Source organism: Falco peregrinus, chromosome 8 (assembly GCF_023634155.1).
Source record: "Falco peregrinus isolate bFalPer1 chromosome 8, bFalPer1.pri, whole genome shotgun sequence".
Classification (NCBI taxonomy): Eukaryota; Metazoa; Chordata; class Aves; order Falconiformes; family Falconidae; genus Falco; species Falco peregrinus.
The window spans coordinates 1,827,116-1,845,014 of record NC_073728.1 but is presented as its reverse complement, the minus strand read 5'-3'; the positions used below and the strand labels follow the sequence as shown (position 1 = coordinate 1,845,014).

The following is a 17,899-nucleotide window of genomic DNA, read 5'->3' as shown; positions in this document are numbered from 1 at the left end:
TGAATCATGTCAGAGCAGTGGGAGAACCACCATGCTCTGTCTTACTCACGTGTCTGACTCTCCTCCATCCTTGATCTGGACTAAACTTCTCGTGACTCCAAAGCTGTCCCCACCTGCCATGCGGTTCGCGTGAGTTCATCGTTCTGCATTTGTGCCAGCTTCACCCTGGGGTGGCTGTGTGGGATGTGGCGCTGGTGGGGCGGCCCCGTCGCAGCCTGAGCCCCAGCTGACTGCTGTCCTCTCGTCTCTGCCAGCCCGGCAGGGCTGTTGGCGCCTGGGTGCGCAGGCCAGCTTCTTGCGAGGGCGTGTGTCAGCCGGTCCGGACTGTGCAACTGGAAAAGTGATTAGCAACGTTCAGGTGATGGGATGTGAATACAAAGAGAGTTTGTTCCCCAAATGCTGTTCTGAGCAATAACAAGTTTATCGCCTATAAGGGGGTTATTTGAAAAATCAGCAGGTAGGATTACAAGTTCCTTGAAAGTACTCATCTTTTGAGGAGAAGGAGTTACTCCTGCACATACGTGTGTGCGAGAGAACTGAGCTGGAAAATGGGTAGTACTGGGGGGCCGGGAGGGGAGGCAGGCGCAACGATGACTGAGTGGAATCTGTTTGTAGATGGTTCCCCACTAAAGGAGGATTTCTTGAGTGGAAAAGCTGGGTCGGTGTCGTCTCCCATCCCAGCGAAAGCAGAAATGGCAAGTGGCGTAGGAGCTTTGGCAACTTCTGCCACCGTCCCCTCCCCTGCAACAGTGACATTTTCATTGGAGACGTGGAGATCAAAGACTGCCATACCTGGCCGTGGAGTTAATTAACACAGCCTGGAAGACATGGAAGTTGCGAATCTTGTTTGTGCCCATCTGACAACATGACCTCATTCAGAGGAATTAAAAGGGCTGTAATCAAAGTGTAGGTTTCAGCAGGAACCCACACATTTCTTGCTTTTATCTGTCGATGGCTGTAATATCAAACAAAGAAAGAAAATTAGCAGCTGTCTCCGTGAGGTGTTAGAGGTTGTGTTGTAACCCAAGGCAAGGCGCCAGCCCCGCCACACGCAGCTCAAGCAGCGAGGCAGTGTGCCGGAGGGGCAGGAGCCTTCCCTCCGTGTCCTTTCGCGGCCCGTGGGGTGGCACCGGCTGTGCGTCCCGGGCAGTGCGCCTGCCCCGACGCCTGCCACCGGTGAGGGGCTCGGAGGGACCTCTTCTGCCCTGGGTTGGCAGCCCGGTGGTGCCTGCCCTGGATGGTCGTTCATGACTCCAAAGACCTCGGTGGTCATCTTTGCTGCCTTACATTCACTATTGATGTTGCTTCAGGGCCATCACTTCAGCGAAATGGATGGTTTTTTCTTGGACTCAGGGATGGATTATTGATTAGAAAACTTCAGTTACCTCTTTATGCAACTTGAACGATTCCTTAAATTGTCCCTTAAACAATATATGAGAAAAGAGATTCAGTTGCATGGTTACATGTTATTGAAGACACGTTACATTTTTAAATAATTTCAGTTGTATTTTGATCTCCATTATTTAGCAAACTCGCTTTACAACCTGGAATCTGCCTTTGCTGTTGATCTCGTCCCTCCCCAGCTAGCGCGTGTTGCCACGTCTGGCCTGCGTAGCAGTGATACTGATGGTGCCTGCCAGGGTGTTTTGTCTTCCTTGTGTTTTAAATGGTCGGGTGCCATTGTGAATCAGCGTCTGTGTCCTTGTGTCCTGGTAAGGATCTGGCGGAGCTGTGGTTGCTTCAGGGCTAACAGGATACAGGGGGAGAAAACTCCCTTTGTTTTCCTCCGAACGTAGAGCTCCTGGGGGTCAGCTCAGCACCCTGCCCGTCGGGGTAACCCACAGGCGCTGGGAGGGTTTTTACCCAAAGCAGTTGTGCTGAATTCCCAGGTTCATTTGGACACGGGTCTCTGTGGCCCCAAGGAGCTTGTCCTTCCAGCAGCCCACGCACTGCTGTTGTACGAGGGAGCGTGCGTGCCAGAGGAGCTCCGTTTCTAGGTGGCCAGTGGCAGGACAGAGCAAGGGGGATTTGCTGCCTGAAGCCTCCACCCACGGGCATTTTTCCGGAGTTCGTGTAGGGCCGTTCAGGCCCAGGGGAGGCCGGGGGACTGGTTTGTGCGTGGTGGGAACACCGAGAGGATTCGCTTGTATGTTGTTTTCTCTCCAGCGTTTGCTGCCTGTTAGGTCTGAGTTGCGCCGCTCTCTGGGAGCCATAAGCTGGTGCTAGCCTGAAATGGTTACATCTGGATGTAAGCTTTGGTGTCTGCCAAGAGGTTTAACGTCTTCTAAAAATTACCTTTGTGATACGTTTTGAGCTCGTTACAGCTACTGTCAGCAGATCACAGACAGTTTCCCAGCACTTAAATGATGAGAAGTTGACTGCCCTTTTGTTATGTGAGCTCATGCCAGCGTCTACAAAATCCCGCTCCCTTGGGGGGAATTGGGTGTCTAATTTAAGCTAATTCCCTGGGGGAGCTCGGGAGGAGTGAAAGCTGCTGGTTGCTCCCTTGAAACTTCCTCCTCTGTGGCTGTGAGGTGGCGGGTGCGTTTTCCCTGGCACTGTCGGTGGCCTCGGCCAGATCCAGTACTGCACTTTATAACCCAGCGATACCTGGCCCTTGTGCTCTCTGAAGCGAGGGGCGAGCCTGTCTCTGTGAATCACACGATACCAGGTTGGTGGGACCTCAAGGATCATCTGGTCCAGCCTTTCCTGGCGAAGGCACGGTCTTGACAAGATGCCCAGCACCCTGTCCTGTTGAATCTTAAAAGTTCACGATGTCAGGGAATGCACCACGTCCCTGGGGAGATTGTTCTTATTGTGAAAACTTTCCTTTTCTCTCGGTCAGAATTTCCCTGGCAGTAACTTGTACCTGTCGTGCCTCGTCTGATCCGTGTGACTCCTTGTATGCCGAGTGCTCCCCCTGTCCCTCCCCAGCATAGGTAGCAATCCTCTCTCCACGTGCTGGGGCGCACAGAAAATACCCTTGCCAGCCTGGACCGTTGGCTTGTCTGCACTTGGGTGAGTACAGGAGTCGGGGGAGCCCAACTCGGAACCCAGCGGGCAGCAATTTGCTGGTGTGACCTTCCCCGTTCCCTTTTACCGCTCCGGCTTTCGTTGCTGCCCCCAACGCTGAAAAGAGAAAACGTTCCTCCGTGCCGCTGACACCTTCCAGGGGCTGCAGCTAAAGTAAAATGTGCTTAACTCAGTGGCAGTATCGATCCGGGTTTGTAGAATGGAGCCAGTGGCAGCAGAGGGCCGCGGAGTAAAGCCCTCTGCGTGAACGTGTGTGATTGTGCGCGGTATGGATCCGCGGGGAGGGCTTGGGCAGCGAGTCAAATGCCACCGCTGCGTTCAGTGAACGCTGTAGGTGCCGGTCAGACCTTTTTTTTTAACTTTTTTTTTAACTTCGCCTTGCAGTGACTCTTCCCCAGCAGCCCGCGTGGGCCCGGTGAGCCCTGCATGGCAGGCGCTCCCTAACACTCGCGCAGGAGCTAGGGAACAGGGAGGCGCGGGCGCCCGTGGGTGGAAGCGAGCTTTGCTGTGGGAGCAGCAGGCTGGGAAGCTCGTACCGCCGGCAGCTGCAGCCATCTCTTACTGGGTCAGGTGAAATAAATGCATGGGGACGCACCCTGCGGGAGCGGAGGGGACCTCTCCTAGGGGGCATTTCCCCAGGTACAGGTGGGATCCATTTGGGGAGCAAAGCTGAGACAAAACCAGTAATCCCATTGCTGTGGCAGCTGCTGTTTATTCTTAGATCACAAGAAGAGAAAGACGGGCTATGTATGTGAGAGAGCGGCTAAAAGGACGCAGCAGGCAGAGCAGTGGGTTGAAAAGGCCCGTATGGTAGGTCGTCTTCTCCAGCGTCCTCTGTGTTACAGACCAGACACGGGTCCTGTATCGGCAGGAGGAGCCTTACTGACTGCTCTGAGCTGTCGGAGCAGGGAGTGACGATAGCTGCAGGTAAGTGCTCTGCGTGTTCTCACCCGGTGTCACCCGGGCTCCTGCCCTGTTGCACCAGTGACCTGGCAGTGCCGGGGCACCTAGCGGCAGGCAGCTGGGGAGCCTCGTGAAGGCACTGCAAAGCACCCGAAGGTTTTTTTTACATTTTCAAGCAGTGACAAAGGTGGTGGGAGTTGCAGAGGTCAGCCAGAGGGGCCTAATGTTGCAGCTTGGGGTGGATGAGCTGAGGCTGGAGGCTGCCGGCAGCCTCAGGACTGTTTCCTTGAGAAGGTGGCCTGGTGATCTGAAGCTGGGCTGTCTAAATTCGTCCTCTCTGACCCACACCAGTAACTGTGGAGGTATTACTACAGCCCTCTGTATCAGGCTTAAAAATTGAGTTCAATTTTGCCAAAAGGTCTCTTTATTTTCCGCAGCATGGCACTGTAAGGGGTTGGAAATTATGTTGACATTTTGGGATAATGAATGGGTAAATGAGTACTACAGTCCTTGTCCTGCACCGCTTATTTTTCTGCTTGGCTCACTTGGTTTGCTTTTTGTCTCCAACGTCCCAGCTAACAGGGATGAACTGGATCAGAGCATTTGCTGAGGGGTCTTCTAAAAACCTGTTCCCTCCTAGCAGTTAGACAGCGTTTTGTTTTATTTTTTTCTTTCTTCACTTAACCTTTTATGTGATTTGGAGTTTTTGGGACTCGGCTTAAAAGCTTTCTGCTTTAGCATGAAGTTGTTTGTGGTCTGTGCTGCTGGTGAACAGGTTAGAAACTGACTGCTGGCGCCTCGTGTGAAGGGAGGAGAGCAGCAGGGGCAGTGGGGCGTCAGGTCCCCGCGGGGGAGCAACAGTGGGGAGCGCAGGTAGTTCTGCAGCTTCCCGCGGCCCAACCAGCTGCCAGCGTTCACCAGCCGCCGCTGCAGCAGGAGGGATTGCAGACCACATCGGTGCCAAGAATAGGTGTTAGTGCCAGGCAGTTACTCAGCGACAAGGAGAGTAAGGAGCTGTTACACAGGAGCGAGCACTGCGTGAGTATGCTCTGTTACCTGTCCAGAAACACCGCACTCTGACTGGCATCATTTAATTTCATCTTAATTACGTTATTTCAGTTAGCATTAAGCACAAGCTGCAAGTGTTGGGGGTTTTTTTTTAGCTACTGCCCTAAGCAGTAGTCTAAGGAGAGCAGTGAGTGTTTGTGCTGCATCTCCTGTAACACTCCCCCCCACCCCCTGCAAAAATAACCCCAGACCAGCGCAGGTGCCAAAACAGGATCAGCCCGGAGCTGGTCAGCAAAACCTTTCCCGGTTCTGACGAACTTAAGGGACGTTTTGTTGTCAATACTTGTGACAAAGGACATGAATTTGGTGTTAACCCTCTGCCTCGCAGCCTGGGCGGCTGTGAGTCAGCGCAGAGGGCACAAGGGTGGGGGGGGTGCCAGCTATTCCCAGCCAGGAGCGTTGCTCAGGGGTTGCTTTGCACGGCTGTTTTGTTAGCTGCAAAATGTATCTTTGCCCGCAGCTGGTTCTTTTACTCAGAAAAATGAAATGCAAGAAAATTGTGTACTTTCTGCTTCGTTGTTCTTCCCCTTGCTTTGTTTTTCTGGGACTCTATGGACTTTACTGGAGTGACCAGCTGGTGCTGGTACACGTGGGGAACTGGGTTTTGTGACCAAAGGAGGGCTAAGAAATAAATGCCTGGACACATAGCTTTGATTTCCATCTGATGGCTATGTATCAAAAATAAATAGTGCCCCACTTTCTTCAATGATGTGGGGTTTTCTTAGTATTGATTGTACACTCCTGGGCTCCCCGCCAAACCTTTGATTTCAAACCTGTCACCAGAAGAGAGGCAGGCACCTAGCATGGAGGGGTTGACTGCGAGCATCCATACATTTGTGGCTGTGCTTGCAAACTGTCTGCTAGATGTAGTGCCTGAGAGACACGCAAGCAGCTGAGCTGCTCAGCACATGGCTAACATCAAATTAATAGCATTATTTCTGAAAGCACATTCCTGCTGCAACACAGTTAACAGACAGTCATTGCTTTTGACAGCCTGATATAAGGTAATTTAATTTAAACGCCTAGATGAGAGAGAAGCAAGAGGCATTTTTAGAAAAAAATGAAAATAAAAGCCCACTCTTTTTATACATAAAATGCCTGCTTGAAAGGAATAGATTAGTAGCCGTACAGTGCAATTGATTTGCAAGAGCCCATGGATTTCAGTGGAGGGCTCTGTTTAAAGATCCATAGAGAACGCTACAGCAAGAGTGCTTTTGCCGCTTAGCTATTCAAGCAAACGCTTGACGTTAATTCCTTCTCAGGCTTTGGTCCAGGGCCAGTACGGTTTGGGAGGGCACTTGACCATGTTTCAGAGAGCAAGCTGGCTGTCTGTGTCCTTCGCCTTTATTGCGTTAGGCAAATCCTGTAAGAGAATTATAAGCACAGACCCCCTTTCTGAAGTTGCCATGGCTGCACGAGGCAGCAGTACTCTTGCTGGCAAGGCCAGCAGCCAGAATCAGAAGTTATTTCTAAGTATTTGCTTCTTGGTTGATTGCATGACCGTCTGTGAGGTTCTCCTTCTACAATGGAAGCGTTTCGTTCATTTCCACCTCCCAGGCTGCCCTCCAGGTCTGCCTTTGGCTGTGTCACGTGATTTGGGAATATACAAGCGGTGGGCTGGCAGTTTTGTAGTAACCGGGGAGCCTTGCCTGGTGCGGTGCCGAGGGGGCTGACTCCAGTATCCAGCATGGCCATTTAGATTCTAACTACGCCTTTGCAAGAGCTAGAAAAGAAGGCAGAAAATGCCACGGGTGTTTTTCAAGGGAGTGCCACAGCAGCAGAGGCAGCGGCTCGTGTCGCTGCCTTGTGCTCTGGGACCGATGGCTCGGCTGTGCAATGCACGGTCACTAGCCTCCTAGAGAAGTAACCAGGCTTGTGCAGAACACCTCTGTAGATCCCTGTTTAATCATCCTCTCCAACGCAGACCCAAATGGCAAATAAAATCAGTTTAAAAGTTTTGGGGTTTGTGTGGGACAGCCTAATGATGAACAACTGGCAGACTGAGCTAGTTTTGGAGTTTAAATATGAGTAGTTAAAATCAGATGGAACTGGTTTTCAGGTAACCTGGATATTGTTCTTAACACAGCACACATACAATTTTAGCATCAGGCTCCATCCCCGGGTCGGAGTACCTGTCTGCAATCACACCACCATCAAGCGTGTTATCAGAGTAGTCCAGCCCGTGGCTGCGATGTGAGTAGTCACACTGGAGCCACGAGTGAGGTTAAGATTTGATCTGTATTACAAGTTAGGGCCATTCTGAATGCTACTTTCATGATGTATTTATTGTCATTCATATAATTGTTTGTATTAATCTCTTCTGTGGCCCTTCGCTATGGTATCTGATCACCTGCTACGCTTGCAGAGGTCTGTGCCTCGGAGAGTGCTGGACCAGTGTACGGGACCTGCTGGGTGCTCAGGGCAGGCCAGGGCCGAACAGGCTCTGTGGGCAGCTGTGATCCAGGTTGCTTTGGGGTCGCCACGTGATTTTTACCAACCACCTGGAGAGATGCTGGCGTGGTTCTCTCACTCTTAAAACTGCTGCACTGGAAAAGTGACCGTTCTTTGTAAACGGTAATCGCAGAGATGGTTACTCCTTAGCTCTTCACCCAGCAGTTGTCCTTCAGTTCGGTGCTCCTGCGCAGGAGGCTGCTGGCTGCGACGTACCACCTCAAGGCTGCATGGCTTGGCCAGCTGGTGAGTGCCTTCGGGGCTGCCCGTGTTGCTTGCACATGTGGGTTCACTTCTGAGACGTGCATAAATATCAGGTGTGAACAGGACTTTTTTCCCCTGCGTTAAGTAGTAAAACAGTTGGGAAATACAGTGCAACCAAGGCCGGTTCTGCGCTCCCAGTGCTTTTCTTGGAGATGAGCTTGAGTTTCTTTCTGCTTTCTGAGCCTGCTCAGTCTGTGTAACAAGAACCCTGTGTAGCAAGAGACAGGCAGGAAAGTGTGGAGCCAGCATCCCTATGGCTGGTCCATGAAATAAATGGAGAAAGGATGAAGTGAGGAGCAATTTGGTTTAGAAGCAGAAGTACTAGGAGTTGTTCCTGTTAACTATTCCTCCTCCTCTCCGTCATCTTCCTCATCCTTGCTGTCAGGTGTCCCAGCTGCTGGCTACAATACATTGAGCAATCAGCCCTAGAGCTTCTGACCTCATTGCTTGGCACAACCTTTGATTCACCTTTAACGCTCATCAAAACACTCGTATTCACCTTGGGTTTTGTCACAGAACCTTGTGTCACAGCTGCACACGGCAGTCTGTTTCCACAACAGTTTCTTTTTCCTGCTCTTGCTTACAGAGATTTAACACTTTATATAGTGGTGGCTGCCTTTCCCTGGGTGGGTATGTTCTTCTTCATACATCTCAGATCTGTTCTCTATGTGATGTAATTGATTCTCAGCTGTGTTTCCTTCTTGCAAATTTTTGCTAGACCCTGGTTTGGGAAATGGGAGAGGAGGTCTCTGACTGTCAGTAACATGCTGATACACCAAAAGGAGATGCTCATTTTGATGTCTGAAATTACTAGCGAACACTGAGGAACACGGTGACCGACCTCAGCGAGGACTTTGTCAGATCGCCCAATTTACTCAGGGGCAAAGCTGTTGCTGGTTTCAGCCATGTAGAAAGAAGTTCTTGCGTTTGGTTCAGAATTGGGTAAAACCCCAACCCCCAGACCTTAGATGGTACGCCATTTCAGTGGAGTGCCATTTCAGTGCCATCTTTTATATCAGTGGCCTTTTTATTTTCCTGACAGGAAGAAAAATTCTGCTATGCGAGGGTTTAAAGTAACTTGGCAAGTAGTGCTTGGCCCCTGCCTTTCCTGTGGGGTAACTCATTTTTGCAGTCCTTTGTTCTTCAGTGTGCGAGAAGTGATTATACGCTTTGTGTATAATCCTTGTGTACAGTAATATTTCATGCCAATGTGCGCATTATGATCTCTAGCGCAGAGAGTAAAGCAAAGCTCTTGACAAACTATACGCAGTAATAATGAAGAGGGTGGGTTTTTAAAGGCTGCATTGGTACAGCAATACTCGGTATGTTTTCTGAGTACTCTGTTCTGAAGAGTGGGTGTATCATAATCAAATTCATGTCATTTGTTTCCATATTTAAGTTGGAAGGAGGCATAGAAAAATATATGCTTTTTCTAATAATTTTAACACAGCTGTCTAATCGTTTCATTAATGATTTCCTCTTCAGGGTTACATTTTCAAAGTCACATGTGATCATTTAATTGTGTGCCTCCTTATTAATATTAAACACAGTTAAAGTCCCACTATGAAAAAGTGCACTTTGAAAATGCACCCCTTGCGGTAAGTGCCGCCTCCACGCAGGGTATCCCCGTATCACAGCAGCTCTCCAGCATTTCTGCTTCCCAGGTCCCGTGGCGGAGCGTACCGTGCCATTACCTTACCCGTGTTACCTCTGAAATGTGGAGCGACGCAGTGCTTGTGGTTTTGTTTGGCCATGTCTGGCTTTTTCAGCCAACCGCTGGCAGCCTCTGGAGATTTTATTTTGTGATTAAATAATAATGTAAGAGCCTATTTCTTTGAGAAAAAGTTTAAAAATAACAGTAATACTATGAGCGTGGTGTGCCATGGGCGTTAAGACCTCTGTTATTTATTTTCTGTTTACTCAGCCCTGAAGGAGCGGAGAGGAAAGCTCCGGCAACGCGCTGCCGGAGAAGGCGACTGCCAGGAGCCAAGCGGTGGCGATGGCGATGCTTTGGTGAGCAGCAGGTCACCAAATGTCCCTCGCGGCCCCTGCTGCAGCCTGCCTGAGCACACAGCCGGTCTCCGGTGCGGGGCAGGCCCCATTGCTCAGCGCGGGGTTTTCAGCTTGGCTGGTAGCAGAGCACGGTGCTGGTGCGGGGCAGCCTGTGGGCGCCGTTCGCTTCTGCACGGGCCACGTGGTGGCCTTCAGGGTCCTCCCACAGCCCCTGCTGCTGGTGTGGGTCCCGCCTGGGTGGCAGCCGGGGTCCCCCGTGTGGGTGGGTGCCCAGAACTGGCGCTGCTTCGTGACCTGCATGTCACAGACTTTTCTAGAAAGCAAAGGAATAGAAATAGTAATTATTAATATACAAACCCATGCCCATATATTTATATCTCTGTAGAAATATGCATGCAGTGTATTAAAAAAATACATATATTGCAGAGTTGAACACAAAATGGTGCCGCTTACCTCACCCACCTTCTCCTTTCATTTCCCCAACCTCAGGGACTGGGTTGTTGTTGGACAAAATGAGCTGTCATCTTGGCCCATAAAAAACTTAGGAGTTTGATTTGGCAAAAAAAGTAAATAATAAGAAACAACCTACAGAATCCATCCCATCTGTGGCCATTGCCAGTGTCTGTCTAGAACAACTTGGGCTCTTTGAAGCCTTTCATGCATTGTCGCTGAAACGGAGCAATATTTAAAGCCATGTCAGATTATCCCCATTTTCTAAGTATTATTAACCTGTCAAGGTAAAGGCTTATAATCTTACAGTTGCTTGACAATCTGCATTATTCGTTCTGTAATGTTAATTTGTGCTGAGGCTCCGCAGTTAGTTGTGGTTAGGTGTATGAAACCTGACATGTAATGTTCCCTAGCTCTAAATAAAAGCAGGCCCCTTGATCGGTTTTTCAAGTAGAACACTCAATTAATCTCTTCTGGCTTAATTTAGTGTCCTGCCAAACGCTGAGTTTAACCTTTCTCACAAGCGTTTATTTTCAGGAAGGCTGATAATATCAATAGCAGAAGGGAGATAGATGGATAGATGCTGAAGCGGACCGTCGTGATCTCTCTGTCTGGAAGAGGGATGCTTTGTTTGTAAGGGCAGAGGGGGCTGGGCCGTGCGCAGAGGTGATCACAATGACTGATTTATGAAGGGTGTTTCAATGCAATCATAATTCTAAAGTTTTCTCCAGCTTCTATCCAGTATTTAGTTCATTAAGGTGTTGACACAATTTTGCTGACATTTTTCTTAAGTGGATTATGCTCACAGCCAGTTTTTCAAAGCAAACAGATGGCTTTTCAAACAGAGCATGCCCACAGATTTATTTTTTTTATTTTTTTTACGGTGCCTCTAGAATTATGACAGCTCTGTCAGAGGGGGCTGGTTTCTCATTAATTTTCTTGTGACAGATGATTCAAAATCATTTTTGCTCCTTCAGCATGTTCAAATGAACCAGCTGTTTAGAAATAAAAAATACAAGGAGACTTAAGACATAAATCAGTTGGCCTGTACATGAATGGAATTGCAGTATTTTGATAAGTCCATTTCTGGTTTTAGATCACTGTAAAATAAGAATGCCTTCATAAAGTATTTGAAGTATGCTGAGGAGGAATGTTTCTCTTCCTGGAACCCGAAGACATGTTGTGCATTGCCTCAGACGAAATCTGTAATCTGAATTGCCTGGATACTGAAATGTGAAATCAGAATATGCATAAGGGGGAGCGGGTGGCTCGGCACCCTCACGCGGGGTGTGAAGTCCCTTGGCTTCCGCGGACTTGAGACGAGTCTTGGCAGGGCGGACTTGGGCTGTCATCCTCCAGGCGGGGGTGTACCACATCCCAGGCAGCTCCCTTAAAGGAGCGTCTTAGAGTCCCTCGGCGAAGACACAGCTGGTGGGCCACCCTCGGGAGAAGATTTCCATGCTTTGCCCTCACCCTGAGGAGGAAGAGATGTGAAGGTGGCGACGCGGATTCAGCTGAAGCTCTTTTTGTGCCAGCTTAACGAGCTGTACCACCTTGTGCTGCTGCATGACGGGCACTCCTCCGTGCACGGTGTGGGCAAGCGCTCCCGCCGCGGGGACACGCCAGCCGTGCCGCAGCAGGGGGCTGGCTTCTAGCAGCCTTCCTGCAGGCACCCCAGCCGAGGGGCAGCGGGCGCTTCGGGGCAGCGGGCCTTCATCATCCTCACTTTACCTCTGTTGCACTGGCTCTCCCAGGTTTTGGGCTTAGCTGGTCTTGGTGCTGCAGGAATGGTTACTTGGAGCCGCTCCTTGTGCTAAGAGGGGTTTTCTGTTCTTGCACATCAATACATAGCACCAGGTTTTGACTTAGAGAAGTCTAAGGCCGCAAAGCATCATCACACCAATTTTGTCTGCTCGTTGGTGCAGCCTTTGGTGTCTTCAGTGCTGGGTCCGTGACAAGAAAAAGCAGCAGCCCTGCTGCAGCCAGGTCTATTTCACCCTAAAACCAAACTATTTAAAACTGCTCCTGTATACTGAGGAGCCTACCACCCCTTTTTATACCATTGCCATGTCATTAACGATACTGCTGTTGGATCTCTTTGCTTACGCTGCAGTGGGTGTCCTTGTCACTGCAGCACCAACACGGTTCCTGTGCCACTTGCAGACAGGGAGGGAGACCGGGGCGTGCCGGGTGCTCAGGGCAGCTACGGGGCTCTTGGAGTCCTGCCTGCTGCCTTTAACCATAAGCTCAACCTTTGTCCTGAAAGCAAGATCACAGCTATGTGAAATATGTGCTATGTAAATTATTCTTGTTTTGTTTTTTCAAGCCATGTCTGCTCGCTGGATCCCAAGTTATTTGTCTCTGTATTCCCATAACTGTCATGCTGCCGAGATACCGATCTCTTCAAAAGAGCTTCCTACCAAACAGTACAGAGCCACTCGCGTAGCCCCAGTGGTTTTTGTTAATTCTCGCATTGAGTTGGGTTCCCAGCGTCTGGGTGGTGATTTGCATTGTTCAGCAGGGACAAACTCATGCCACCAGGAGATGAGGCAATCCCGTTCTCGGGTGCGGGCCGCTGGCCCTGGCTGACGTGGTTTCCCACGTGGTGTTTACCAGGGCAGCGGGACTTGCAAGCCACCATTGTTTCTTGGGTTGTGAACGTTGTTTACAGGGGCTGAGGTGGTGCAAGCCCAGTGCCAGGCACTGGTGAAAAGGGAGCTGCACTCATCGGTGTGAGATAAACCCTTCCTCTTAGCTCTGGGGAAAGGGAGAGCAGAGAGATGCTCCCACAGCTGGAAGGTGGTGTGCTGCGACTCATCCAACACATCTGGTTTGTTTGGAAAACTGAAGGGGGGTTGGTGATCAGTCACCCCCCCAGTGTGCCACAGGTCCTGCTGTAATATCTGTTGTTTCCTCCGAGAGCCCGCGGAGCATCTGTGGTTCGCAGGAGATCAGGCTGGGTTGCAGGGATGCGCGTGTGACGTTTCACTCAGTGGAGGTATTCCTTCTGAATGCGTGTATAACCAGCTGCAGCGGGTGGTGTACTTCAGGCTGTGCTTTGGGTGGTGTGGGGTGAACAGCTCAAGTTCTTAGGGATACTGAAATGTAATAACCAGATGCATCTCCTGGCTTTTATTTATTTGTATTTGCTAGGACCAAAATCTTGTCACTTCACAGCACTTGAGATATCAATATTGCATAAATATCCATCTTGGCATTTCTGAACACCAGCTCCATAATACAAATTTCCTGTAACACGTTTCTCCTGGTAGTGACAAATGGGGCTGACCCCCTGTTAGTCACGACACCTTTACGTGCTTTGAGAAGCTGCGGAAGCAGGCCTTTGCTCAGGAACTCTCTCATCCCCATTCATCTGCTCAAAGGTCCCAAAGGAATGGTTCAGCTGTTGTTTCATGAAGACATGCAGCTCGGCCCGCCCGCGCTGAAGGAGAGCCCGAGGCCGGGTAGCAAACCCCAGTGCAAGGAGGGCTGGGTAGCGGGGGTCTGGCAGCTCACCGGGGACACGCAGCCGTCACCGTGTGGGATCTGACGCCAGGGTGCGAGGACAGAGCAGTGGCACGGGGAGAGGGGTACCACGTGCCATCACTGCCCTGTCCCTGGCAGATCCTTGCTGCTGGCTGTGGGGGAGGGGATGCCTTCCCCCTGCGGGCTCCGTAAAGCCAGGCCCGAATCACCTCCCGGGGGGGACCCAAAGTGGGGGCAGGTGGGTGCCTGGCCTGCTCACCCTGCCCGCTGTGCTGGCTGCTGCCTTCCTCACCGGGCTGGGTGCCAGGCTGCCGGAGGGGCTTCAGCCCCTGCCCCGGGGGCTGGCGTCCGTGGGGGGCAGAGGGGATTTGAGGCAGGACCTGAGAGCTGTCCCACAGCGCTGAACAGTGTGCAGAGGCACGAGAGCAGCATTGCCGCTCTTGTCCCGAGCGATGTGTGCGACCCCTGACTCTCTCCTGCATGTGTGTCTGTACATCCTCAGGGCCAAGGAGATCTCCTGAAGAACGCCAAGAACGAAGCCCTGGAGAACATGAAGCAGATCCAACTGGCGTGCCTGTCATGCGGACTGAGCAAAACTGGAAGCGGACATGCAGACGCCAAGTCAAAACGGTGCCTGGAGGCGATACAGGAGAAGGATACCGGAGATGAGAACGGGAGGCTGTGAGGGGAGGCAGAGCTGTCGCATTTGTCACAGATTTCAATAACTCTAAACTATTTTTTTAAAGCATTTAAAAATTCACACAGGAATGCCCTCTACAGGGTGTTGATAGTATTAAAATCCTCACAATGTCAGTATTTTAATGCAGTTAATTTATCTAAGTTAAACTCTGGTAGTGAAATTTCTAATGAAGCCAAGCTGTCTGTACGCAAGTGCGTGTGTGCGCACACATGCAAATCCCGTAGATGCCCTTTCATGCATTACATTAGCCGTTTGCTAATTTATTCCTTTGTCATCTTTGAGTAGGCCTGTTCATTCTGAAGATCAGAACAAATAGAGTACTTGTATCAGTTTTGTGCTTTATTTTGCTTTCCAGCTTTTATCATTTAACTTATAGGTTGCATTACTGTTACACTGTTTAAACAAAACACAACAATAAATGCCACCAACAGCTGTTTCTGCGAGGGCAAAACCAGTGGTTCATGCAGACCCTGAACGTGATTCTTAACAAACAATTCAAACCACGTAAACGAGATATTTAATGGTCAGCGTTGCTGGATAGATCATGATTAGATCCGAGGTGTGTATTTCACTGAATTTTAGCAAACCGCTCTTCAGGGTACACCCATATAGCACGTACTAACAGGAAAACTGGCTCATTTATTTCATTCCAGTAAATCATTGCCCCCTTGTAGATCCGCAGGACAGCAGCAGCCTTTGCTGGTAGGCATTAACCCGTCTAGTGACCAGCATAGCTAGTCAGCCCCGTAGTTACGAGGAGAGCTGTGAATATCCTTCGTGAACCCCGAAGGTGAGCTTCAGGCTGCTCTGGATCGCTCAGTGGTGCATTATTGGGAGGCAGGTGTTAACGGATTTCACAAGCTGTGAGCTCTAGTGCGAGAGGTGTGAGAGGCCAAACTGCCTTGCCGCCTTCTGCCTGCGTGTTGAAGTCAGTAGGATGAGGCAAGCAGGATCTGACCTTGACGTCGCTGTGGTTAAGAATCATGCTCTGCTAGAAATTTGAAGCAAGGCAGTGGAACTGCTGCACATGTAGGGTAGAGACACAGCTTGGGGGAAAACCAGGGTGCCAGCATTTTTGTGCAGCAGTTACAAATACCCTGACATGTGTCGTATGTTCAGGGCAGTTCTGAGAATTGGATGCCTCTTCATGCCGCTGTAGGAAGGAGACGGAGAATGTCACAAAGCAACGCATCCTCGTCCCTCCCAGTGTCCAGCTCATGTATGCTCACAACATTTCAATCGTTTAAGTACTGTGCTTGAGTGTAGTATTTGTGTTACCTTTAACAGGACTAAGTGTTTTATGGTTATAAAAAAGACTATATTTATTTAAAGCATTGCTTTTATTTTGAAAAGCTACTTTTTAAATTAATTTGATTAACAAATATGCTAATTTTCTGAACTTAACAAAAGGTAATTGCTGAAAGTTTGACCATTGGAGAATCTTATATAGCTATTGTGTTAAGTTATTTTTGACTTCTTAATAACACTATTATGTTCATGTTGCACATTACTGAGAGAGTAAAGCTATGAAACAACTTTGACCCATGTTTTTAAAGTGATTTAACACAGAAGGTAACCGGTGAGACCTGGGTACAGGTGGGTTAGAGTGGGTAAGTTGCTTGAGAGAAGGTTCTGCTCGGAAAGAAGTGTATTATTGTAAAGGTTATGACTCAGGTGCTTTAAATACTATTTCCATAAAACTTGCCATACTGGTTAAGATCCAGCCCTAAGTCCTTAATCTCTCCATTAGATTACGAGTGTGTATTCAGCTAAGGTCTGGAGAGGGGTGGGTTTGGGGTTTCAGGCAAGGCATGAAGCCCAGATCAATCGTGTAATGTGCATGTTCACCTTTTGCCCTCCTGGGTTACCTTCCTGGTTGCATCACGGCTTGTGTTTATAGGAAAAACAGCACTTGGCCTTCAGTATGTACAGTCAGGGAGGATGGAAGCGGTTCAGCTAGCAGCACCGGTTGTGAAGGACCAGCCTTCAGAAAGCACCTTTCTTGGAAGGGGGAGGTACTTCAGGAAGGGTGAATGCTTTATCTCTTGCTTCATTTAAACTAGAAACAGCTTGATTTTCTCCATTTAAAAGGCTACCCTAATGTCTGTACAGGAACCGCTGGCAAAACACCTTCTAGTCCTCCTTCCTTCCCCGGTGTTGTAAACAAGTGAACATAAAGTTACATGGCGAAGGGCTCGCTTTCTGTGCTCACATGGAAGGGGGTACCACATAGCTCTCGCGCTGTAGCTATTTGCAGACCCAGAAGATCGTGGCCGGACAGAAATCCCACAGCATGCACGCACACACCTTTCATGCCATGTTTACCTGGGCCAGGGTCGTGCTGCGTGGCTTTCTGTGCCAAAATACAGGGAGCAGAAAACCTCGGGCACTCCGGATTGCCTGGAGCAGCCAGGGCCACTCCTGGCACTGGTGCCCCGCGGCTGAAGGAGTAGCTCCACCTTCCCTCGGGCACGGGGAGGGCTGGCAGCAAAAGCTCGTCTCACCTTCCTCCATGCCCCTTTGAAGTCACTGGGAGTGGAAGCGCATGTTAAAGCGGCAATTGGTGTGATAAAAACTTAGCCTTGAAGGAGAACACATGGAAAAAACTTACGTAGCATCAACAGCAGCAACACAGGGGGGGCTGATGGCCCGGCCTTCGGGGAAGTGTCCCATGGTGTGCCTGGCTTCTTGCAGCGGCACAGGAACCTTCTGTGGGCCCCGTGCTGGTACGATTTGCCTGATGTTGCACCTGAATGGGTGGATATTATCTGTATCGCTTCTGGGGAAGTGGTGTCTGGAAAGTGTCACGGGTATTTGCAGTTGTTTACAGTGTGTTTTAACAACTGGAAATCAGAGAAGCTCTTGGGGACTGGCGTGTGGTGGTGGCTGCCAGGAGTACAGGAGTGAATCTGCCTGGGTTCTCATTCCAGCTCTGCCAGTGTCCTGCATCTTCACAGCATTCATTGTCCCTGTATCGCTCTCTTATCTATAGATAAGACTGATGATGATAAGTGATTGTCCCCCTGTACTCGGCACTGGTGAGGCTGCACCTCAAATCCTGGGTTCAGTTTCGGGCCCCTCACTGCAAGAGGGATGTTGAGAGGCTGGAACGTGTCCAGAGACGGGCAGCCAAGCCACTGGGGGGGCTGGAGCACAAACCCTGTGAGGAGCGCCTGAGGGAGCTGGGGGGTTCAGCCTGGAGAGGAGGAAGCTCAGGGGGGACCTTCTCGCTCTCTACAGCTGCCTGACGGGGGCTGCAGGGGGGTGTGTGTGTGTGTCGGTCTCTTCTCCCAGGTAACAAGCGACAGGACAAGAGGAAAGAGCTTCAGGTTGCACCAGGGGAGGTTTAGGTTGGATGTTAGGGAAAATTTCTTCACTGAGACAGTTGTCCAGCACTGGAACAGGCTGCCCAGGGACGTGGAGTCACCATCCTTAGAGGTATTTAAAAAACACATAAATGCGGTGCTTGGGGACATGGCCGAGTGGTGGGCTGGGCAGCGCTGGTTGATGGTTAGACTTATGATCTCCAAG

At 50.1% G+C, this 17,899-nt stretch overlaps 1 protein-coding gene across 4 annotated transcripts in view; it reads left to right on the top strand.

Moving 5' to 3' along the window:
- PLCL1 (phospholipase C like 1 (inactive)) overlaps positions 1-17,899 on the top strand; it is a 228,945-nt gene that overhangs the window by 189,730 nt on the left and 21,316 nt on the right. For 3 of the 4 annotated variants that reach the window (XM_055812010.1, XM_055812012.1, XM_055812014.1), the window contains exon 6: positions 14,171-15,909. The exons of the other annotated variant lie outside the window; for it this stretch is intronic. In XM_055812010.1, the coding sequence (XP_055667985.1) occupies positions 14,171-14,353 (183 nt within the window). In that variant the 3' untranslated portion in view covers positions 14,354-15,909. Of the gene's footprint in view, positions 1-14,170; positions 15,910-17,899 lie in introns of those variants that run through there. 4 annotated transcript variants of the gene reach the window in all.